The 26,222-nt window shown below is 44.2% G+C and overlaps 1 protein-coding gene across 2 annotated transcripts in view; it reads left to right on the top strand.

Annotated features, from left to right (window-relative positions):
- Positions 1-26,222, top strand: part of Stac (SH3 and cysteine rich domain) — a 122,154-nt gene that overhangs the window by 49,793 nt on the left and 46,139 nt on the right. Inside the window, exon 2 of one of the 2 annotated variants that reach the window (XM_021207567.1) lies at positions 3,227-3,506. The exons of the other annotated variant lie outside the window; for it this stretch is intronic. Coding sequence (XP_021063226.1) covers positions 3,227-3,506 — 280 coding nt within the window. The remainder of the gene's footprint in view (positions 1-3,226; positions 3,507-26,222) is intronic. 2 annotated transcript variants of the gene reach the window in all.

Genomic DNA, 26,222 nt, shown 5'->3' with positions numbered 1-26,222 from the left:
CATAATACCCCTTTCTCTAGGTCCCAATCATTCCCTGCCCTTAGTTCCCATAATACCCCTTTCTCTAGGTCCCAAGCATTCCCTGCCCTTAGCTCTCATAATACCCCTTTCTCTAGGTCCCAAGCATTCCCTGCCCTTAGCTCCCATAGACCCCTTTCTCTAGGTCCCTTTCCTTGACAGCTTCCTCTCAACCACCACTGCCTGGCCTCATGAATATTCTCATGTACATTTGCACTATCATCTTCTTCTCATCTATATTTTCACTGTCCTGGGCTCTGTCCTCGGGCAGTGTCTCTCTTGGGTCTGCTTGTGACATATATAATGATTTCCTTTGGCCTCGTGGCCCTGCTTTCCCTCCATATCTCATGCCTCCCTACTCACTATCCAGCTCAGACCTTCCTCCTGAATGTCAAAATCATGTATCTACTTACCAACATTTTGACTCCCCCTCCCCAAATTTTAAATGAGCATCTCAGACCTCCTGGTCTCCATGACAACGTGTCTTCTCTGATCTAGTAAAAGAGCATGCCTCTGTTCACTCAGTTGCACCCATCAGAAATCTTAGAGTTATTCATTCATATCCTCTCACCCTTCAACAAACTCCTGGGTTCACTTTCCCACTGCACCTGGAATCCAGATGTGTCTTACCACGCCCCTCAGCATCACCTCTCAGCTGGCTACTTTCTACAGGCATCTCCCAGCAGGTCTTCTTCCCTCAATCTGGTCTAACCATCTGCTTCTCAAACACTCCCTAGAGCAGCCCTTCTGATAAATGTCTGCCCCTCATCATAACAAGTGCCTTTTATTTGCTAATCCCACTCATCAGCCGGACATTAAAGTGAAATAAAAGTTCAAACACCTGGTGGCTCACATCTGAGCTCTCAGCAGCGGGCTGAGGAAAGAGGACATCTCGCAAGTCCGAGGACAATCTAGGCTGTGTTCTAAACCAGCCTAGGCTATGATATAAGACCTCGTCTCATCTGTGTCCCTAAAACCAGACAAATCCTTAAGCCAGCAAGTTCACAGAGTGGAAAATAGACTCCATTCAGTCAGTGTTTAAGAGCACTTGCTGCTGTTCCAGATGACCTGAGTTCAGTCTACCGCAAAGGCACACTGAAAATTGGTAAGACCATTCAGAGGGGAGAAGTGCACCCTTCTTGTGCTATGCCTGAACCTCAGCTCTGCGACCACAGTCGCTTCCTTGTCCTCTGAGGTCAAGATAGAGGTGGGGAGGGAGGTGACAGGCTTGACACTGCCCCACCAGCTCTTCTTCACTGTCCTCTGGGAGCCTGGCCCCACTGTGTGGAGACTCCAGTCAGCACAAGGTACCTTCATGCATAGCCTACAGCAAGAATGGCTCCAGATGAATACTTACCAAAGGAGACCACCTCAAAGCTGATGAGCCCCTGAAAGCCATACAGCTAATTCATTGTTTACTCCTTCTATCTGGGTGGCAGGAAGACAGGTGCTAAGGGCTGATAATCAAATGCATGAGAGAGTTTTCAAGAACCACATTATCTGGCAAGACTGAGCAAAGCCAAGGTTGGTACAGGCTGAGGGTCCAGGAGTCTGAGCAGCAGGAGGTGGACCCTTTGTCTATTTAGTGCAGGGACTGAGCCTAGCGTTTTACCCATGCCAGGCAAGCACTCTACCACTGAGTTGCATCTTCAGCCTTGTTTGCTCACTATTTAATTTTTGAGACGTGGACTTGCCAAAGCTGACCCAAACTCACTCTGCAGGCCTTGTGATCTGTGAGCTGCAGCCTCCTGAGTTAGCTAGGGGTCTAGGCCTGCACTACCACATTCACCTGAAGCTGGTCTTTATGCCTAAGAAGAATGGAAGTCCTCTGAGGAGTTTAAGCATAAAGCTCCTGCACTCACATCTGTGCATCCAGAAGGTCCCTCCTGCATGGTCAGATTAGCAATGTAGACTGGACTCAAGTCCTGTGAGCACCCTTCCAAAGCCATGTGGTATCTCACCGTAAGTCCCATAGGCAAGAAAGAAATGATCTAGTTTACTGAGGCTGAAAACCAGGGCAAGGACACCTGAAGGGCCAGGAGAGCTAAACAGGCTTTTGAAATACCAAGTCCTAAACACATACCACATACATAAACATATATCACACATATACCTCACAGTCCCTCATACCATGTGGGAAGCCAGAATGAATCGCCACCACAAGACAGTGCTGGCTCCCTGTGTGTTTTCCTTGTGAGTAAGCAAAGTGCGCATGTGCTTTNNGGGTTCTGCCAGTCACTGCTCAGCCCGGAGCATAGTTATGAGTTTCTGATTGCATATCCAATCAGGAGTTTCCACACTGTCCTAAGCATATGTAAACAATATTAAGTATATATAAACTATGCATATTTTCGGGCTCNGAGTCTTTCGCTTTAGCAATTAACCCAACAATAAACGTTTGTGGAAGAAGTCTATTGTTGCGTCTCTTCCTTGCTGGCAGGGGAGTGGACAGCGACAATACCACATACACACATGCATGTGCATATATATATATATATATATATATATATATATATATATAGTATATATATACCACATATATAACACACATGCATGTACAAATAGACATGCACATATACTATTCACATGCATAAGCATATACTACACACACACACATACCACATGGGCATACAGGCATGTCTTACACGCAGTCCATGCTTCTTTCCACATGTTTCAGGTACAAGCAGACTAGCAAGCTTCTGGTATGTGTCCTGGAGACCATTTAGCCAGATTAATGTCAAGTCAGAGGGAGACATTGTTTGTATACTTTGCTGTCCTTAGAGACAAATAACTACTGACTGGTCATAAGAGAGAGAAGACAGCATCACACACAGCCTCAGGACCCAGGAGTTCACACCTCACTTCCAACTAGGAAAACTCAAAAGACAAAAGGTCAAAAGCCCAGGGTCCTGAGATTTGTGTCTGGGACTTCAAGCAGTGCATTGGTGCGGCCTAAGAAAGCAAGGCTGGGAAAGAGGATGGTGGAATGGGTTATAAGGAGCCTCTCCCTGCTCAGTGGCTCGTGGGGCTCAGGGTGGACTACTGAGTCCCATTTCAGGTATCCACCAGCCTTTGACTGCGCACACTGGGGGCCTGGCAGAACCTCCCAGGTTAAGGTATGCGTGGGGTCCAGGGCAAAGCTGGCTGCATCCCCCACAGGAGTCACAGGACCCATCATAAGAGAGGCTGTCCTGTCATTGCCTTGCAGCTCCAGAAACTAAAACGGTCACTTTCTTTCAAGACCAAGAGCTTGCGGAGCAAAAGTGCTGACAACTTCTTCCCAAGAACCAACACTGATGTGAAATCTCAAGCAGACCTGCTGGCCAAGGCCAGCCCAGGCCCCAGCCCAATACCCACCCCGGGAAGCCCAGCGTCCATGCCCAACAAGGCTGGCTTGCACCCCGGCAGCAACAGCAAGGTCCACGCCTTTCAGGAGCATGTCTTTAAGAAGCCCACCTTCTGTGATGTCTGCAACCACATGATCGTGGGTAAGACCCCCACCCCCACCCCCACCCCTACAGGTTCAATGCCCCTGGGAAAAGGAATGAGAGCTGGACACCCAGGTTCGGGGACCCACAGACCAACTCTGAGCTTCAGAGAGTTAAATGCAAGAAGGTCAATGTGGGGAGTGGCCGTGAGGGAGGGGCCTTACCCAAAGCAAAGGGAAGCAGGGCCAGGTGGAGGGAGAGTTTGTTGGGAATATGGTTGGAACCAAGACAGCAGCTGGCATCCTCCACTGGAAGCCTGGTGCCCTTCATATCCTTTCTGTGTGTGGCCCACGTATACCTGCCTGAGCCTGTTATTCCTGGTTGGCACCAGAGACCTGAGATGTCTGTATCTGTCATCACTGAACCTGGACACCTCGGCGATGGCTATGTTGGCCAGGAAGGCAGAGTGCTCTCTGATTCCCTCACCCTTGTCCATGTAAAAGAGACTATGAGACAGTTTCTTCTAGAGTCAAATATTAGTGGCCATGGTCCTAGGAACACAGATTTCGACTACCCCCATACCATGCTTCAATGGTTCATGGAAGCTATAAATCAAGGGTTTTTTTTTTTCCTCAAATATATGGGTGTGATCAGCATGTCACAGAAAAGCAGGGAGGTCTCAGATATCATCCTCAGATGTGATCTGATCTGTGACATCCTCAGCCTTTGGCATGGTGGAAGTTTAAGGTCAACATATATTCTGAGAGCTCTTTACCTCCAAGTCTTACAAGGACAAACACAGGTGGGTAATTAACAACTGGGAAACTAAAGATAACCCAAGACCTCTGGACCTGCTGCAGTTTAGCTCTCTGAAATGATGGAAGTTTTAATCAATCCACCTCAGAGAGTGTTATGAAGTACATCAGTACAGCCTTTGTCCTGGGACCTTCAGTTTCCAAGTGGGCTATTCTAAGTGGGAAGGACGCAGCATCCGACTTATTGCTGCTATAGCCATGAGACCTCTCTTCATTTTCAGATAAGGCTCGCAGCCTCATGAGCTGCCTTTCTGCTCCCAACTATGGCTGTTCTTTCTCTAAACAAACCACATTTAGAAAACGATGTCTGTATTCGTCAGATGTCCATCATAATGCCACATAAGGCTGCCACAAAACCGCCACACTGAAACAAGCCATCTTTCAAATCTCACTGGAGCTTATTCGGATCAGACCGAGCCGAACTGACCGAGACACCACTCAATAGCTACCTCTTTTCTTGTCCTTGTCCCTCACTCTTTCCTGAAGCCAGAGACCCAGGCCTGTCATGTCATTCTCCCAGCAAGGACAAGAGGCAGAATGCAAAGTGCCTTGGCTTCCTGAGCAGGAGGTGGCCCACTGTGAATTCCTTCGGTGGGTGCATTGAATGTGACAGTCAGGAAGGTAGAGAGAAATACCATCTGATTTTCCAGCCGCCCGGAAAGTGGGGTGGGTAAAGAGGTGGAGAACGGGGTCACGGTCTGATGTGATGCTTCCTTAGGTCCTCTGGGGTTTTCAACCACTTTGCCCAGTAGATGCAGCTCCTTCTTGGTGCTCCCACCCACTCCATCTCCATTGAGTGTGGCACCTGGCTGCCTGCGTGGGAGCCGGAGAGGGTCCCGTCATGCTCCATGCTCAAAAGTACTTAGGCAGCCTGCCTCCTGCTTGGTTTTCTTGAATGCCTCCTTTCTGAATCCCATGCATGCATCCATCTCTCGGCCCTTTTCAAGGTAGTGCTATTCATAACCCTGAAAGAGGTGATGATGAGGATCTATTTTAGGTCGCATTGTGATGCGCGTGAAAAGACAAGAAACCTGTGCTTTCCAGAATGAGTCATGGAAATGAGCTCACCTCTGAGGAATGGTACAGCCATTACCTTAGTGGGGTTCTCGGGACACCTCAAGCACACAACCTTGTAAGACTCAGTACTAAAGAAGGTTGTGTTGTGATTTTTATCTGAGTTAAATTTATATTGTGGCTGCCTTTTTAAAAGTGTGTGTCTGTGCCTGAGGCTGGGAGAGTAATGTGCGCATGTGTGACCAGAGTTGGAATGGCAAGTAGCTATGAGCCTCCTGATGGAACATGTCCTGGGAATGGAACTTAATTCTTCTAAAAGAGCAGCAAGTACTTTTAATGGCTGCGCCATCTCTCCAATCCCATGTAACTGCCTTTTAAAAACAACACAAAACAAAGAAACAAAAATCTTTTGAAGACAGAGTTTTTCACATATGGCAGGCTAGCCTAAGTATCTCTAATTAGGGTAATCTTGAACTTCTAATCATCCTGCCTTTTCCCCATCAGAGAGCTGGAATCGCATTGGAGTGCCACAACACCTGGTTTTATAAGGTGCTGAGATCACACCCAGCTCTTTTTGAATGCTGAGGGTGGTGGTGGTAGTGGTGTGTGTGTGTGTGTGTGTGTGTGTGTGTGTGTGTGTGTGTGTGTGTGTGTATGTGTGTGTGTGTGTGTGCTCACGTGTGCGCGCTTATGTGTGTACGTACAAAGTGTGTATGTGGAGACTGAAGTCAAGTTTGTATATCTTCACTCTCCGTCTTATTCTTTGAGATAGAGCCTGGCATTAAACCTGGAACTTGGCTGGCCAGCATAGCCCAGGCATCCTCCCATCTCTGCCTCTCTGGTGCTATGATTATACCACCATATCCAGCTTTTTCACTAAAGGGAAGTACGTGGGTTTTTTTTTTTTTTTTTTGAGGAGGTTTATTTTAAATTCTAGATAACCTTAGGTGTTACATCGATGAAATTTCACGAGGGAAAATTCTAGAATAATGAAAGAAATAAGAGAAATTTGTGGACTCAAAAGTTTAAACTTCAGATTCTCCCATCTTCCCATTTTATTACATGTTTTTATATTTTTAGCAATTATATAATTAAGAAAATGTTGAGTATTGGCTCCCTTTTACAATAAAACAGAACACTCTTGACAATTAAATAGTGTTCTGAAGCACGTGTTCTTAATATGACTAACCCCAGGCATGGGTCCACTCCATCAATTAAGGAAAAATTCCCCTACAGGTCCCAAGTTTTCATTTTTTCACTAGACACCGTGTTTCTAAGACCATTTAAGTTAATTTTAATGACTTCAGCTGTAGTCTGCTTGGAAGATATAGCATATTAAATGGACTAAGATTTAATTAACAGATTGTTGGAAAAAATGTTGAATTTCCTTGCTTAAAATTTTAAGTCTCCTTGAAAGAATCAATGGCGTTCATAACTGTCCAAGTTCTCTACAAGGGAAAAATAACAACAGGGTTGTCTTATGGAGGGATTATTTTGAGGGTGCTCAGTTGTAGGAGTGCCCTTGGGAGGAAAACCAAAGAAACAGAAAAGACAAGAGAAGGCATTAAGTGAGATTGTGGTCTCATTCATACAGTATGTCAGACTGAACCAAGTAAAGAGTCCCTTCAGGAGCAAGGGATTTCCTTTATACTTGCCGTATCAGCCAGTCACTGGCCATGGCTGTCCTGGGAGGAAGGTGGAATGGGGCATCCAGCAGGAAGGATCCTATTTGATTAAGACTAATTATCTTGCAGAAAAGGGGGAAATGTGGGAATGTATGGCACATTAGTAGTCAGTAATCACAGCACTGATAAATGAGCTATGAGCAAGACACCAACAGGACGTCCATCATCATTCCTCAAAAGGGCAACATCCTCAGCTGGGACATCAGTGCTGTGAGATGCTGATGCTGTATGGCAGCATCCTTTCCTGGAACATCAGTGCTGTGAGATGCTGATGCTGTAGGGACAGCATCTTTGGATGGGAGTGCCTTTAACATACAGAGAGACCCTGATGTCACTGGCCCCATCACCATTATAATGAATCATTTGACATGAGGAAACACTACCATACATACAAGATAGACCTTTCTGCTGTGCTCTTGTCTGACCATTATTTTAACTGTTTCCTGAGCTGTTCTGAATGCATCCTGCTGTTCTAGCGATTGACCAAATATTTAGTAGAGAAGACATACATACACCAACACAAAACATGCAATCTAAAAAGAAAGGGTCGTGCATGTGCAAAGAGTAAGTTGGGTGAGAATGGCCAGAGACTTGCAGGACTATCTAAGGTCAAGTGTAAAGTCTGCGTGTTCTCAGGGCTGACAGAACCTCAGGGGGTACTTGTGGTTCTTTAAGTGAACAATGCTTTTAGGGCTGTACAACTTGTACACAAGAAAATATAAACATCTCAAGAGCTTTCCTGTAAGCCACCTTAAGCAGTAGTATATTTCCTGAACACCATCCCTTTGAAAGGGTTAAATTCTTGGCCCACTGGCATAAGGAGAAATGGGGCCAGAGGCAGGAGGAGTACCAATCTGTGGACATTTTCCCCTGTTTTGTCTCAGACCACCTATTCTTCACAGAGAGTTCTGGACACTGTTTTACACTGTTTTCTCAGCCTTTTTTTTTTTTTTTTTTTTTTTTTTTTTTGGCATTCTGGCATTTGTCATCTGCAATACCCTTCCTCCCTTCTCTGGCCCTCCATCTAGCTAATCCTAAATCTACTGAGACCTAATTAAGAAGTGCCTGCCAGTCCCATAACAAACACTTGTTATCTCTGAAATTTCAAGTCATTTCTCACAGCCCCAACTTTGGTAAGTTCCTCGAAGATGCGATCAGCTTTGATAACATGCAGTTCCCAGTTCTGCGTGTCTGATTCTGCAGGATTATTCATCTCTCATAGCCACAGCTTAGCAGTTTCATCATCATTACAGGACATAGATGCAAAGCCATGCTCTGCCCATCAGACAAATTTTCTCCCTTTATTTTCCCATTTGGTCCCTTCTGATAATAACATGCTGCTGGGCAAAGAACATTAAATGAGAGGAGGTAGACATAGGGCTGAAGAGTTCAGCCCGTCATTGAGTGCTTTTCCTACAAGCATTAGGACCTAAGTTCAGTCCCCAGGAACCATGTATAGAGGCCAGATGTGGTGACACATACTTTTAGTCTGTCCTGGAGAGGCAGAGAAAGGAGGATCCTTGAGGCTCATTGGTCAGACAACCCAGCCTACTTGGGCCAGCTCCAAACCAGTAAGAGATTCTGACTCAGAAAAACAAGAATGAAGGTACCTAAAGCATTAACCCCACAGCTGACCTCTGATCTCCACACACATATGCAGTGGGGGCAGGGTGAAGAGAGGGGCGGGTACACTATGACAGTCACAGTAAGGAGATGGTAACTGTCACTAAGGACCCTCCCTTCTAACGCCCCTGTTTCCCCGATGCTTCTTGGTCACTAGTGAATACAATTTAACGTCTCTCCCTCTCTAGCACACATGACTTAGAGGACCTTTCAATTCCTCCAAAGCTAAATATATTGAAAAGTTATTAAGGCTTAAATCCCAGGCTCAATGCCCTTACTGTCATTCTCAAACAGAAGTGTGTGTGGCCAGTACTCAATACCTTTCAGGTAAAAGAAGAAAGCACAAAATACTTCGAAAGCTGCATCTCCTGTTATTTTCCTGATCTCTTGACTGCTGCCAACAAAAATGGATTTAAAGTACCTCTCTGAAAATTGCTTAAATAAAAAGGATTAAGCCAGAGGCTGGGGAAGTAATGGCTTGGTTGATAGAGTGTACGTCACACGCGCACAAGGACCTGTGTCCTGATTCCCACTACTTATGTAAAAAGCTTGGCACAGCTGCACATGCCTGCAACCACAGCACTGGAGAGACAGACAGGACGCTCCTCAGGGCTTGCTGGCTAGATGATCTCCAGGTTCAATGAGAGACCTGTTCCAAAAAGTAAAATGCAAAGAAATAGAGGATAACACCAGAATCAACCTATGAGACACACACACAAACACGCACACATGTACACACATGCACACGCATGCACATATGCACACGCATGCACATATACACACAGGCACACACAGAGATAGGCACACATTTACACATGCATGTACACATGCACATGCAAGCACACATGCACATACATACACACAAGCACACACATGCACAGACACACACACACACACACCACATCACAGTTATTCCAGCAGAAATAGATACATATTAGACAGCAAAGAATAAGATTTTCAATGTCTGATACATGGAAATACTGGCTACAGACAGTGTTTGTGGGATCCTGAAGGCCTGCCTGTCATCATTTCAAAGGGGCACAATCCTCGGCCCACTGACTAAAGAAAAAACAGGGGAGGTCAGGAGGAACTACCCATTACAGTGTCTTCCTGCTCTGCCACAGATAATTTGTTTCCCATGGAAAATTCTAGGTACTATAGTCTGACCAAAGTCTATTGAGAACTAATTAAAAACCTATCTTCCAGTTCTTAGGGATAACTTTTTTCTTTGAGTTTCCATGCCAGCCTAGACTTTGATAAATTCCTTGAAGACATTTTCAGCTCTAAGGTGTGTACCGATCATTACAGAAACTATAGGGCAAACACCTGGCACACAGCATTTGAAAATCGTCGTGGGTGGGGCTAGTGCTGTAACTGAGTTGGGAGAATGTCCACCTGGATGCATAGAGCCCTGGGCTGGATCCCTGGCCTCATATAAAATGAGAATGATAACAGACACCAGTAATGCCAGCACTTGGGTGGGAGGCAGAATCAGGGGGATCAGAAATCCTGGTCATTCTCAGCTGTGCACGGAGTTCAAGACCAGCCAGAACTACCAGAAACTGCCTTAGAAAAGTTGTAAGTGAATAGGGGAAAGAGTTTCCAAACTTACAAAAGACAACTATTTCTTAGTGCAAGAATATGGGACTATCCCTGGGCTAACAGACCGCAGAGAACCCTGGGGTCTGAGAATTGGCACAAACAAATGACACAGGGGCCTGGCTTCCTCATGGTCCATATATTCTCTTGTCATCTCTTCTGTTATGTGTGTTGATAGAAATTTACACATTGCACAAAGGTTCCTGACAGCCCTTGCTGTGATCTGAATCCATGCCTGAGACAGATGCCACACTGTCCTGTCCAGTTGTTAGTGATGGGTACCTGGCACATCATGTCCACTCATTAATGTGTGCTCGCTGGGCTTACTTTCCAAATTTTTGACATGGTTGTTGTATGGTTATTCTTTGATAATTCCACACATCTGTGTAATCGTTCTTATTACCCTTACTCTCTACCTTATCGGAGGTTCCTCTCACTCCTGTCAGTCCCCTACCTCTCCCAGACCTTTATTCATGCCCACCTCCTTTTGTTTTCCTTTGTGACCCACTGAATTTCACCAGAGCTGTCTGGGTGCCTCTGGGCATGGAACCCCGTGAAGCCTGATGGTCTATCCAGACTCTGCTATATTCTCTTTCTGAAGCAGACATGCTGGAATTTCATGTGCATTTCTTGACTGAACCTACTTTTTCAAAATTCCATCTGTTTTAAAATATTTGGCCTTCATGGACTGCTCAGATGGCTCATCAAGCCGCATACCCTGACTTTGCACTCCAAGAGTCACATGGTACAAGGAGAGAGAGAATCAACTCCAGCAAGCATTTCTCTGACCTCTACACACACACACACACAAACACACACACACACACACACACACACACACACACACACGTGCACATGCATGCACACATGTGTACACACCCACATGCACACATGCATGTGTGCATATGCACACACAAATACACAGTAAACAGATAGGTCAATAACATGTGAAATTAAATAATGAATTTAATTAATTGAAGGTAATCAAATAATCTGGTTCTTCTACTGCTTGCCATCCCCCATCACCATGTGTGTCCACACATATATGCATATTCTTTATGCTACTTAAGAGTTCTTTCCATTTAATGACCTCCTGTGTTTCAAAAATATAGATATTCTTCTATTAATTGCCATATCCATTCCTTATTCTACATTTCTCAAGTAAAACTACATTTAGCATTTTAATTAAAAGTAAGTGCATTATTTTTACATGTATATTTACCAAACTCTCAATTCCAATCAAAACCTAATAACAGTGTTTTCCAGATTTTACCCGTTTTATTTTGATGTCATTTTGTGGTGATGGGACTTGAACCCAGGGCCTCCTGCATGCTGGACAAGAGTTCTACCACTAAGCTAGGACTGCAGATCCAGATTTTATTGTTACTGCAATATTCTACATTCCCTGCCCCGGCTGAGAATGAGCTTAAGGTGTGATATATTTTATAACAGCTACATTTCATACATCTGAAGCATTTCTCATTTTAAATGATTTCTCAATTCACCACCCATTCAACTAGATTATCCTTAAGAATTTGCTTCTCAATGGTTTGGGCTACATTTTTGGAATAATGTTTCAAAAGGGAAGCTGGAGATGATACACATGTGAGAGTCACCATGGTGAGCCCCACGTGCCACGCTAAGAAATGCCTGAATGGCATGTGTATTCAGTTTTACTTAATGCCTGTCCCTCTTGTGTTATTTCCACTCTTTCTCTGTCTGTTTTTTTTTCCTGACACTACTAGCATGGTCTCTCCCTGAATGTTAGTCTAGAAAAAACGAAAAAATGTGGAAGCTGCCACCTGTATAAATAAGTCAGCCCTATCCTCCTTCACCTCTAATAAACATTTTGATCATAAGTTTTTATTTGGTTGGTTGGATGGTTGGTTGGTTGGTTTTGCTTCCCCAAGTATTGCTCCAGGTTGCTGAAAACTATTGCCTTTGCTCCTTTTATTTCAATATCTGGCTTCCCTGTGTTCCATTGTCAACCACAAGTATATGCTCTTTGTGGTTGGTTTTCGACCTGTTGAATGACCTACCAAGCATGTCTTGACCTACGGCATGGCAGAAAGGGGTGAAGGAGATCATCTCTGCAGCAAATGACCCGTGTGACAACATATGTCCCAGAGAGTGGACGTTGGTGTGTCCTGCTCTCTATGGGGTCCTCAACTACAGTTATGCTTGTTGCTTGTCCAGTCTGAACTGGTGGAGTGACTGGAAGGAGAGATGAGCGAACACTCAACCAGTGAGGAATAGTATCATCATGATTAAGTTGTTTCAGTGGCACACAAAGCAATGGCCATAATCCTGGAGCAGAACTGCAGGTCATCGCAGTGCCCATCAGCTGGGGACTCCCACCCAGATGTCTGGGGACAAACAGTGCAAAAGCTCCATAAATTCTAGCAGGAAGATCGTCTTAGTGTTATTACCATGACCACAGCAACTCTTATAAAGAGAAACATTTCCTTGGGGCTGGCTTACAGTTCAGAGGTTGAGTCATGGCTGGAAGCACGGCAGCATGCAGGCAGACTTGGTGCTGGAGAAGAAGCTGAGAGTTCTACATCTGAATCTGCAGGCAGCTTGGAGGGAATGAATCACACTAGGCCTGATTTGAGCTTCTGAGACCTCAAAGCCCGCCCCTAGTAACACACTTCTCCCACAATGTCATACTGACTCTAACACAGCCACATCTCCTAATAATGCCACTTTCTATGGGCCTATGGGAACCATTTTTATTCAAACTTCCATAAAGATGGAGAGGGGGAAAAATAGAAATAACCTAAAAACCAGGAGAGAAGATGCTACACCATGTGAAGACAAACCTGCAAAACCTTCTCCCATGAGAGACTCCAGACATCAGACAGGGAGACTGCAACAGGACCTCGCTGGCCTCACAGGACCAACAACCCCACTCTGCAGATGTCAGGTGTGGATGCTCTGAAGCCACACCACTGGAGGAAGAGATCTGAGCCCCATTTTGGTATCATTTGGGGGAAGTAAGAAATCCACAAGAGCTGTCAAGAATCTATTCCCGAGATGACATAAGTCACACTTCTCCGTGATTCTCAAGTCTGTTTCTGCTACCTGCATGTGAGCTGATATTCTCTGCCACAGCCTTCAGTCTTGTCCTTAAACATCTCATGACAATTAAGAATCAGGAAGGCAGCCTAAGGAGGTAGCACGGTTGATAGAGGCTCCCTTTGCAAGTCTGAGGACGTGAGTCTGATCTCAGTAACTCAAGTAAGAGAGCCAGCTATGGTGATCCGCACTCACAATCCCAGGGTCAGGAAGGCCTGGGACTCGTGGCCATCCTAGCCAATGGGCACACTCCAGAGCCTGTCTCAAAAACGGAGGAGGGGGGAATGCAATGTGAGGTTGTCTTCCAGTCCACACACACACACACACACACACACATACACACACATACACACTACACATATACCAAATACACATAACAAACAGACCACACTCCACATATACCACACACACACCACATATACCACACAGATACATACCACACACACATACCACACCACACACGCACACACCACTCATACATACCATACACACACACACCACTCATACACACTACACACCACACACACACACACACCACACACATGTAGCACAAATACACATGCATACACACACACACACTACACACATGTAGCACAAATACACACACACACACACACACACACACACACACACAGGAGGGTGAGGTTATGGGATATAAAGTATCAAGTTACAAGACAAGAGATTTCACAGACACACACAGCTCCTCTTGGGAAAATACAAACTTCCCAACTTGCCAAACACTATTATCTTATCCGTGTAAGAAAAATGTGGGCCTCCCTTCCTGCAGACTGGTTTACAAGTAGTTAATGGGCTGGAGTTTTAAGTGGTCAAATTTGGGAGGAAAGCCTAAAACAGAACCAGGCTTCAATGCATAAATAACCATGCAGAGTGTATATTCATTTAGGACAAGCTTTGGTTAAGCTTAGTGGGACGCACTCAAACTGCAGCACGTATACCCTAAGTGCACCCTCTTTTCTACATTCTCATTTCTTTCTTTCTATCCAGAATGCCCAGGGCATGGAAAAGGAGGCTGTGTCAGTCTGAGTGGATCTGGGGAAGAAGGGGCGGGGAGAGACAGCAGGCACAGTATGGTGGCACTGGAAGAATTTGCCAGCTTCTCGTCCTGTGTGGCAGAGCCTTTGCACCTGGTTTCTGCTTCCTGCCAGAAATGCAGGAAGATGAAACAGGGATGAGTGTCCTGAGGCTGCTGGCTTCTGACTTAGGAATCATTCCGGGTCTGAGGCTGATGGTCTACAGGACTAGGACATCACCTCCAGTCAGCCACACTGGGGAAGCTTGTTGGAGACAGTGTCCTGCACCGCCAACCATTCAGTTGCTGAGGCAGGCATTGCTCTACTGACCTACTTTAGGATGGTCCCCAAGGTTATGCAGCAGCAATAGACGTGACATCATAAGTGACAGAATTGGGTCACTAGTATAAAATGGAGCAGCCAAATCTGCCTATCTGGGACTCAAAGCCTCAGTCAGGGGTGGGGCGAGGATAAGACCATGGCAGATCCTATTGAAGCATTTTCCCTCTCACCAGTCAGCACCATCCATCTGCCCATCCATAGAGACAAAGCACAGGTCATGCCTGGGGAGAAAATGCAGATGGCTATGGCTCCCTTGCATGCACTGTCTCAACAGCATGACAGTTCCCACAGGCAAGATGGCACAGAGTCACATGTACATGTGCATATACACCACATGGACACACACACATACGTATGTCCACCTCTAGTCAGGGAAATCAATGTGTGTGTGTGTGTCTATATATGTCTGTGTATGTCTGTGTGTGTGTGAGTGTGTGTCTCTGTATGTGTGTGTCTGTGTGTATCTGTGTGTCTGTGTGTGTGAGTGTGTCTGTGTGTGTGTCTGTGTGTGTATGTCTGTGTATGTGTGTGTGTCTGTGTGTGTGTGTCTGTGTGTGTGAGTGTGTGTCTCTGTATGTGTGTGTCTGTGTGTGTCTGTGTGTGAGAGTGTGTCTGTGTGTGTGTTTGTGTGTGTATGTCTGTGTGTGTGTGTCTGTGTGTATATGTCTGTGTATCTGTGTGTGTGTGTGAGTGTTTGTCTCTCTGTGTGTATGTGAGTTTATGTGTGTGTATGTGTTGCTTTGCATAGGTACACAAGCATGTACATGTTCGTATACATGCATTTACATATGTAGACCAGAGGTCAACTACAGATATAAATCTTCAGGTGCTGTCTACTATGTGTTTTTCTTTTTCTTTTTTTATTACATTGACTTAATTATTTCTGAGGGGTTTTTTGTGTGCATGGGGGGAGTATTTGTACATACCTGTGTGTGTGTGTGTGTGTGTTTATGTGTGTGTGTGTGTGTGTGTGTGTGTGTGTGTGTGAAGGCACATGTACAAAGTTCTGAAGACACTTGCTGAAGTCAGCTTTCCCATTCTACTGTGTGGGACCTGGGTCTAGAACTCAGTTTAAACTGGCTCATCAGCGCCTTCACCTGCTGAGTCATCCCTCTGGCCCTCCCACTTGGTGTTTTGGAATAAGGTCTCTTATTGAGATCTGGAGCACCACTAATTAGGCTAGGCTGGCTGATAAGTAAGCCCTGGGGGTCCTCCTATCCCCACTTCCTTAGAACGGGTATTACAAGTGGCAGCCGCCCTGCCTGGGTTGCATATGGGGCTGGGGCCGCCCTGCCTGGGTTGCATATGGGGCTGGGGCCGCCCTGCCTGGGTTGCATATGGGGCTGGGGCCGCCCTGCCTGGGTTGCATATGGGGCTGGGGCCGCCCTGCCTGGGTTGCATATGGGGCTGGGTGTTGAGTTCAGGTCCTTTGCTTGCACTGTATAGACAGAGTTCTTCTCTAGTCCCGTGAACTGTTTCACCAGTTCCTGCACTACATAACTCCTCTCTGCTTGTGCTTTGTCTCCTGGCCCACTCTGTGTGCCATTGACTGGTCTCTCAGAAGCAAGCTAACATCACGTTATTACCTTCCTTGAGGAAAAGTATTGCTCTACCTTGTTATCTAAAGACTTAACCTCAAGCTCCTGAGTTTGACTTGCTTGTTCTAAAACCTCCAATTACTAACAAAGGTAAAGGAAGGCTCTGCCTCATCAAACTGATGGAAATGGAACCTCACCCACAAATGAGGCTCTGGTCAGTGTTACAAATGCTCAACACTGGTAAGTACAGAGAGAGGGGTGTAAAGTGTGTGTGGGGGGGGGGGAGTCCAGGACAGATGGGTAGAGGAGCTGGACACAAGTCATTCCCTTACTCTCAACCCTAGCATCTTTAAAACAAGGTTGGAAACAAGTATAGTCCTTCAAAAACTGGCTAACGGAAACTGCTGCCAGAGAAAGCGGTTAAAGGGTTAAAAGCTCGAACCTTTCTTAAATCTCTACACCAAGCAAGATGACATATATCTGTTCCCCCAGCTACACAGGAGGGGGCCTAGGCAGGAAGAGCCTGGGCAACTTGGTAATTCATTGTCTCATAACAAAAATTTTAAAGGGGGCTGAGATGTAGCTTAATGGTAGAATATTTGCCTAGTGAGTGCGGAGCTCTGGGTTCCATCTCCAGCACTGTAAAAACAAAAACAAAAAAAATAGACCATAGCTTCATGTGCGAAAAAGAAGGTTGATACTGATCATGTGCCAATTTCTCCAAAAGCACCTTGGAGGGAAAAGGTCTGGCCATCTTACTATTTGGCAACCTAGATAAATAGAATTGCTCCAGCCTTGAGCTCCAAGAACAAGTCTGAAGGAGGCAAAGGACATTAGGATCAGGCCTTCAGAAAGAGGGGACAGAAAACACCAGCAGAGAGTGTCAATACTAGGGCAGAGCCATTGGGCTCAGATGTTCCCCGGATGGCCATGAGAAAGTGGTCACTCAGAGGATAACTCTTCCCAAAACCTTCAGCTAAATACACATCCTAGAAGAAAAGCTTACCAGCTATGTATCACATAGTGATCTGATGGCCCCAGGGGCAAAGGCTGTGAACTCCAAACCCAGGAGGCCCTGCGCCAACCCAACTCTCACTGCTATTTTTAAAGCAGAGTATGGGTGAGGGGTGGAGGAAATGAGAGAGTTTTTCCACTAGTCGTCAGGAACCCAAATAGGAAAGATCAACAGAGGCCTTTATAAACAATGAATACCATTAATTTTTTTTAAAAGCTGGAGACGATGTTCTATAGGGAAGAATGAGTAACATAGGCAGGGAGGGATGGCTCAGGGTCTTAGCTTTACTGGGAGCTTTCTACTTGATTCATGGCATTTCAAATTCTCTGCTGGTTGGGGATCTGGGGAGATGGCTCAGAAGTTAAAGTGTTGGCTGTACATGTGGCAAGTGAGGGAACCCACATAATACAGTAGATACGGCACCCCACCTCTAATTCCATCACTTGGAAGGCAGCGAGACAAGGGACCCTCAGAGCAAGCTGGCTAGTGAGAGCAGCCTTACTCGTGAGCTCTGGCTTCAATTGAGAGACCAAGCCTCAATAAACAAGGTAGAGAGCAAACTGAAGAATACTCCTATCATCAGCCTCAGGTCCCCACACCGCTGTTTCCTGGAAAACTTGGCGCTAACTTGGGAGTTGAGCTGAGGGTAGAGGAGATGTGAAGGTTATTTTTAATAGCTTTACCTGGGCCCAGTGACTAGATTCAGCTGTGATAGCAAGCCCGTTCGTTCCCTTTTTTCCCTCTTAACAGGAACCTGATGATTGATGATGCATAGGATATAGAGCAATCTAACACACAACGCTCTCACTCCCCGGCTCAAGGTCTTTCTAGTACTTGATGCAGGGAGAATATTGAGAAGTCCAAGTCCTTTCGGAAAGGCTGCAAGGCAGGTCACAGAAAGCCTGCACTGAGCTGGGTCTACTTGACATCAGTGTGGGGTGACGGGAAGACCATGGAAAGGAGAGTGTTCCACTGGGGGGCTAAGAACCAAAACCCTCATGCCTCCACACCAGCACTTCCCCCCCACCCCTCCCCTCCCGCACTGGGCCATCTCCCCAGACTGGGCCATTCTTCCCTAAGATGCCAAATCCCTTTCCCAACAATGGCCTACAACGGAGATACTGAAACCCAAACTACCATGGAGGTGCCTCGTTTCAACATGATCCTACTTTTCTAATTCCTCAAAAACAATAATACGTACCCTGTTTGGTTTCTTATTACAAGGGAAAATGTGCTCATTGTGGACGATGAGGAGATATAAATAAGCAAAACGAAAACCAAAAAGGTTTAAAAGTCTACCCCACACAGAAATATGAACATTTTGCTTGGTGCCCATCTTAGTCTTTTAATGTGCATGTGCATGGTTATTTTAAATGAGTTTTCTAAAAACTGTGGCTTTTTGCTGTGAAGGTTATACTTTTTATATTATATTGTAACATCATTAATTTTAAAATTCTCCCACTGGCCAAAAATCTAGTTTGTTTGTGGGTGTACCCAGCTTTGATTAAGTACTATCCAATTTTGTGGTATTTTGTTGTTTTATATATCTCAATATTATTAGAAGAGCTGGGGTGAGCTTTTGTTAATTCTTTGCGAATATGGTTATATTCTTAAGATCAAATCCTGAAATTGAAATTTCTGTAAGCTTTTCAAGCTTAGAAAGAGAAAATACTTTGTCCTGAGTTTCCCTGACAACAGTGGTACTCCTTCCCTCTCTCAGCTGCAGGGTTTGAGAATAATAGTCATGCCACACGCAACCAATAGCGGGCTTGGTTTCTCTTTTCAATTTTTGCTTGTATAGTAGAGGGGAATGGTAGAGAACTTTATCTTCCTTTTCTTAACTCTTTGGTTACTGAGTCTGCATTTATTAAATACTTAGCTTTGAAATCCATTTCTTCTGTTGGTTGTCGGTTCATGGCTTTAGCCCTTTTTCCATTTTTTCCTCTTTAACTTGTAAGAACAGTTCATAAGTCCTATGTATTATCATTGATTTCACAGACAGTAGTTTTCAAGGTCTCTTTCTACATTGTGTGTGTGTGTGTGTGTGTGTGTGTGTGTGTGTGTGTGTGTGTGTGTGTGTGTTATTGTTTTGAGGCCAGATCTCAAGTAACAAAGACTACCTTTGAACTTTCTTGTAACCAAGGGTGACCTTGAACTCTTTATCATCCTGCCTCCACCTCCCAATTACAATACTGTAATTATGAACTACATGAGTGTTTGCAGTGCTGGGAAATAAGCCTAGGGCCTTATGCACACTGGGCAGCACTTTATACCAGCTAAGCTACACCTTCAACCATTATAACTACATTTTTTATGTGACCAGTGTTAATCAATTTTTTGCTATATTGCTTTACAAAAAACAAACAAATGAACAAACCTATACTCAGCATCACTCTTATTAAGAATAAATAAGCTAGTGCTCAGATTTTCTTTAGATAATTTATTAGTTTCAACTCTTTGTTTCTTGCCCCATCCAAACTTTATTTCCAAAATCCTTCTAAATAAGTAACTGCAGTTTTTCAGCAAAACTGAACCAGATGTCATTCTTCTTTCATTTCTACCAAGCACTGAATTCTTTCCTTTTCTTCCTTCCCTCCCTCCATCTCTAAAGCAGTGAATTCTTCAAGTTTTTATTTGGCTTTTCAATCCATGTTATCGGTTATGTCATTCATTTCTCCCAGTAACAACAATGTCCTGGTTTAATCACTACTGTGGTTTGTTAGAATAGATTTATTTTTCAAAGATGTTTTACAGTTCTCGGGCACACACTCTTCAAGATTTGTCTTGTTTATTTCAATCAATTTTTATTTAATATACAAAATAATGAGTTTCATGATGACGTTTGTATATGTATACATCATTATACTCTGATGTTCACCCATTCGCCACACCTTGTTGTTTACTTCCTCTCCTCACATAGTCCTCTCTCTTCTCCTGTGTCATACATATTCCATCACTCCATTCTGTTGTTCCCCTGTCCACTCTTTAGATTCCTTCCTCACTCTTCTAGTCTACTTTCATTCATAGGTAGGTAGGTAGGTAGGTAGATAGATGATAGATAGATAGATAGATAGATAGATAGATAGATAGATAGATAGATAGATAGATAGACACATACATACATACAAACATACATACATACAAACAAACATATATACATAGTACATACATGATAGATACATAGATGATAGATGCATACATACATTCTCACGTAGATACATAAATACAGATAGATAACAGATAGATAGATAGATAGATAGATAGATAGATAGATAGATAGATAGATAGATAGATAGATAGATAGATAGATTCTGTACATGAGAGAAAACCTACAGTATTGACTGTTTGAGTTCCTAGTCTGGCTTCTTTTGCTTCTATAGTGATCTCCAGTCCTATTCATTTTCCTGATGTTCTCTGGTCCTATCCATTTTCCTGATGTCCCCACCAGAAGGTTAGACTCTTCTCTGCTAGAGACCAAGATCTACTGACTCCTGATGCAGGTATTTGGGGAGGACTGAGAGTTGCCTACTTTCCTCTTGGCAAATACATCTATACTCAACTGACCATGATTGGCAGACAGCACATTCAATACCACAAAGGGTTCTCATGTTAGTCAGAAGGTCAGAGCTATCAGTGGAAGTTCCCTGTGGGAGAGATTCTCCCCAGGGGAAGGAGAGGAGACTGTTTCCTGCCACTGTCCCCTCTAAGGACTCCAGAAGAGCCCAAGACGCAGGGTTCTCTCCAGGGTAACTTCTGTCTTCCCCACTCTAATATCACCAACCTGACAAGGGAATGCCTTGCCCTTCCAGCTGTCATCCAGCATACTGAGATGTTCCTGCCGTGCTCTCTTGCCTGCCTGTCTCCTGACCGGACCTAAGCATGGGGTTTCACACTGAGTTGCCCATTTTCTGTCCTGCCAGTGAATACATGCTTGTTTATCTTGAATTGTGGTTCGATTTGTTTTGTTTTGTTTTCTCGTTAGTAGCTTTTGTCCTCTTTGACCATCTTGGGCGTGGCCCTTTGATGCAGCTACTTGGAAGACTCCTCCAGAAGGTCAAATTTCTGACAGCCACAGAATCCTCATGTGCAATTTGGCCACAACTCTTAAAAACGGTTAGCAAGATGATTCACCACAAGTAGCCAGAGGGTTTTCAACAGATATTAAATATTTTATTTAATATTTGTATTCCTACAAATATTAAATAAAATATTTTATGTAGAAACAAATATTATCTAGATAAAAATATTCATATGCTTGTTAAGTGTGGCTCACTTCACTCTGCAATGAATTCTATAAACAATCCATTTCACTGATGTTTTATGACATATTCATGTGAAGATGCACTTAAGGCTAGCTTTTTTAAAGAGGGCCTTCTTTTTTTAAAGATTTGTTTTATGTATGCGAGTGCTCTGCCTGTACTAATGTATACCATGTGCATGCCTGGTGCCCACAGAGGCCAGAAGGGCTCTTTGTATTCCCTAGCAGTGGCATTACAACCAGTTGTGAGCCAACACTTGGGTGCTGGGAAGTGAAGTGGGTCCTCTGCAGGAGCAGAAAGCACTCTTAAGAGCTGAGCCACCTCTCCAACCCATTGAGACTAACACAGGACAGAATGACGCATGCAGGCATGTGCTAAATCGTGGTCATGTCCGTCCTTGAGTTTGATGTAGCTAGGTCAAATTTAAGGAACCTGAAGTGGTGACCCCAGAGTCAGTCACTGCTCAGGAGGGAAGCTTTCATTCATAGCTTGTCTTTGCTACTCTGTGGGTTCTTCTTTTTCCCACCCTTCATCCCCCCCCCCACCCAGTTTCACCCCATAACACTAGATAGGAAAGAAAGAAGGATAGAGGGGAGAGAGATCTCTGAATCTAATTCTTTTCTTCTTGTCTCTTCTTCGACTACAGCTACTACCAAACTATAACTAACCTCCCTACATGAGCAACAACCACTAACCCTGCCTCTTGGATCCCTCAAATTTCTAGGCCTTCTGAAGAGTCCCCAAAATTCCAAACATCACACATTGGCAGAAACTCTCTACAGCTGGCAAAACCACACTTCTGCTGGAGCACAGGGCAAATCACAGTCAGCTGCTGCGGCCAGTCCAAAGCATCCGCCTCATCCCTACCTTTACCTAAAGCTACCCCTTTCCCTACATACAAGTATGCCTTCATGGGCTCCCTCAATCATCCAGGAGGTGGTATAGGAGCTCCTGGGCAAAGGGTTGAGTGGGGCAAAGGCGCTGGCTGATGTTGGCTGGGATTAAAATGAAAGCACATTCTTACAATATTTCTATGTTTTTTAAAAAGAAACCAAAATTCCAGAATTCTCAAAAATGCCACTCCACTAACTCAGAACTGAGTGTTTTGCAAAAGTTCTCAGAGCATAGGACTGCTGTGGAAACCTTTTAATAGTGTAAGGCCAGCTTTTTCCACCCAGCCATGCTCTCTTCATCAATTACACGTGTATATGCATGCACACTTACCCAGATATGAACACCCAAATATAGCTTATGTGTAGAAGCCATAATACATTGTTAAACAAAATCCTATTTTTGTATTTCATAGCCTTGCAACTCTAGTATTAGAAGAATCAACTGAAATCTTTGGAGAGGGCTCAGCGAGGAAGAATAAGGTCCTACATTCAAATCCCCAGTACCTGCAAAGACAACCAGGCAGGGCTGCAAAGGCCAACAGCCTCAGAGGTAGATGGTGGAGACAGGACAGTCACCAGCGCTGACTGGACAGCCAGGCTAGCCAAAACAGCAAGCCCTGGCCCAGGGACAGCTCTGTCTCAAGGTATAAGGTAGAAAGAGACGGAGAAGGGAGGTTTGTCATTCTCCTGTTTCCCATGGATATGCAAGGGGCACTCTCCTTCATTGTTTTGGAAAATAAAACAACAAATCCCTGAATAGACACATGGCACATCTGGGAGCCATGCAGCCATAACAGCTAATGCTCTGGCAGCCTTGACTGACAGGAGGTGGAGGATTCCTACCCCAGATGACTGCTGAGATGCCAACAGCAGCCTTGGGCCATATCCCTGAGTGCACCAGATCTCCACTGGTCTTGGAAGCTAAGCAGGGTCGGACCTGGTTAGAACTTGGATGGGAGACTGCAGAAGCTCCCCGCCAGTGCGTCACATACCCAACATTTGCTCATTCTTTCCAGTGGAGCTACCAGCTAAGGCCATCCCTGCCTCCTTAGTTAAAATAACAGTTTACATACAAAACACAGGGCTCGTTTATTAATCAAATGAAGTAACCTGCGAGGAATTATTCCTCCCAGTATGCGAAAGCCTAATTCTTTGTTAATTCTTTTTTTACGGCATCAAGATATGATTCAAGTTTCTGACTTCTGGTGTAATGTTTCTCCTCTCCGGTGTGCCCGTGTGTGTTTGTGTGCTCACTGACAAACTCTAATCATTTTTCTTTCCAATTCACGTTTGTCCACCTACCAAGAGACAAAATTATTCTCCCTGGCTTCATCTGGCTTGGTTGGCCTTGTGTGACTTTAGGATCTTAGAGCTGGTCTTCATATCATTATATCAAATACAACTGACATGTGGAGATAATAGAAATGCATCCTGTAGTCTGTATGTGTTGTTTGATAATTATTAGAAATGTAACTATACTTAGAACTATACATTCTAAGTAGTGTACTTTATTTTACTAAGTGAGAAAAAAAAAAAAAAAACAGTTTCCCCAGTGATAGCAATTCCAGTTACCCATAATCACCAGTGATCTGAAATGTTTTAGTGGAAAATTCCATAGGTAAACAAGACACAGGTTAAGTTGTACACCCTTCTGACTTAGTGTCCACACTAAGTTCAGGAGTGATGCATTCCCTCCCCTACTGCACTGATGCTGTGTAAGCTAGCTGCCTAGTTTTCACACGATAGCCATCTCCATGATCAACCCAACTACATCAAGGGGCCCATGTTGCTCATCCCATGAGACCTCATCATGAAGGCTTCAAAGCAACTCCCATCACAGGGAGAGGGAGAGAGAGATAGACAGAGACAAACAGAGAGAGACAGAAAAAGACAGAGAAACAGAGAGAGGGAGAGAGATTTTGTAGTCATATACATTTCACTATGGCATAATGTTATAATTCTTTTTTATTATTAGTTTTGGCTGTTGGTTTTACTATTCACAATAATTCATAAATTAGCTCTATCATAGGAATTAGTAGGAACAAAAATAGTATATTTGGAATTCTGTACTACTATGGTTTTAGCCATAAAGTGGGAATCTCATAACCCTGACACACGAGGATAAGCTGGTGTATTTATAGATATTCGTGTTTATATATATAGGGTTATACATTTCTGAAGTATTTTTCCCAAGCCAGCTGGCTATTGTGGCACATATCTGTAACTCGGGCACAGAGGAGGCAGATGAAGAAGGACTGTGATAGCCTGGATTACACAGAAAGTTTGAAGTCTCATCTCAAAAGAAAATTTGTCATTGTAGACAAATTTATAAAATTAACATTTAACCATTGTTTGTTGCTAACTCAAATACTATACTATGCCTACATTTCTTTCAAAAATGTTTTCCCCATTCTCCAAGTTATTTCTGTAGTTAAGGGTCCTTGATTGTTAACCCTTGTTTTATCTTTAATTTTGACATTATATTGAGTCTTCCTAATTGTTAAGCAATGCTTCAATGTCAAAATCCTTTCAAAATTGATGTAAACAAACTAAACACACACCTGTAACCTCAAAATTCAGGGGGGAAAGTCAGAAGAGTGATAGAGCTAGATCAAGACCAGCCTGAGCTATAGAGCCAGACTCTGTTTCAAAAGGGAATAACACACACACACACACACACACACACACACACACTCACACACACGAACAAGAGCTGGGATATAGCTTAATGGTAGAGCCTTTGTCAATCATATGCAAAGCCATAAATTTAATCCCCAGCACTACCAACATAAAAAACACAGGACGGCTGTCAGGACTGGAACTCAAACAGGGCAGGAAGTAGGACCTGATGCAGAGGCCATGGAGGGATGTTACTTACTGGCTTGCTTCCCCTGGCTTGCTCAGCCTGCTCTCTTATAGAACACAAGACTACCAGCCCAGGGATGGTCCCACCCACAAGGGGCCCTTCCCCCTTGATCACTAATTGAGAAAATACCTTACAGCTGGATCTCATGGAGGCATTTCCCCAACTGAAGCTCCTTTCTCTGTGATAACTCTAGCTTGTGTCAAGTTGACACACAAAACCAANCCAGCCAGTACAATGGCCAGGTGTAAAATATATATCTAATATCTACTCCACTAGATGTGGTTACTGACATGAACAAAAATATCTATTCAGCTAGGAAAAAAATCTTTGTGTATATTTGTGCATGTGGGGAGTGTGGTGTGCGTGTGTGTGTGTGTGTGTGTGTGTGTGTGTGTGTGTGTGTTAGAGTGTTCCTGTGAAGATCAGAGGACCACTTGCAGGAAGTGGTTCCCTCCTTCTACTGTGTGACTCCTGGATATTGACTCAGCCATCAGCCTGAACAGCAAGCTCCTTTGCCCACAGAGGCATCTTGCCCTTCCTCTCATCACCTTTTGACACAATACATGAGAATAGATCCAGACAGATGGTCCCAAGAGTGCAACAATGGAAACCTGATCGTGGCAAACTCAGTCTGAGAGGCACCAACAGCCACCCTCCTTGCATTGTGTCCACAGCCAGAGTTCTCAGTGACAAGCTCTGCTGTTTGTACTGATTAATGAGGCCTTTGGTGACTTTCTGCTGTAGGTGAGGATTCATCTCTCAGGCCACCAGAACCACACTTGCCTGTCTTCCTTCTTCTGCCCTTTCTGAAACAGCTTTATCACAACAGTTAAATCACAGTTTTGTGTAGATTTGAAGGTCAGTTTAGGTGCTATGACTCACCACTGATATTTGCTAATTCAAATGTTTTACTATGATTGCATTTCTCTCCTTATACATATTTTATTTTCCTTCAAATTAAAAATTGTCGGGGAAGGGTATAGGAAACTTTCGGGATAGCATTTGAAATGTAAATAAA

This window comes from Mus pahari, chromosome 10 (assembly GCF_900095145.1).
Source record: "Mus pahari chromosome 10, PAHARI_EIJ_v1.1, whole genome shotgun sequence".
Taxonomy (NCBI): Eukaryota; Metazoa; Chordata; class Mammalia; order Rodentia; family Muridae; genus Mus; species Mus pahari.
This window is presented reverse-complemented; position numbering and strand designations above follow the sequence as displayed.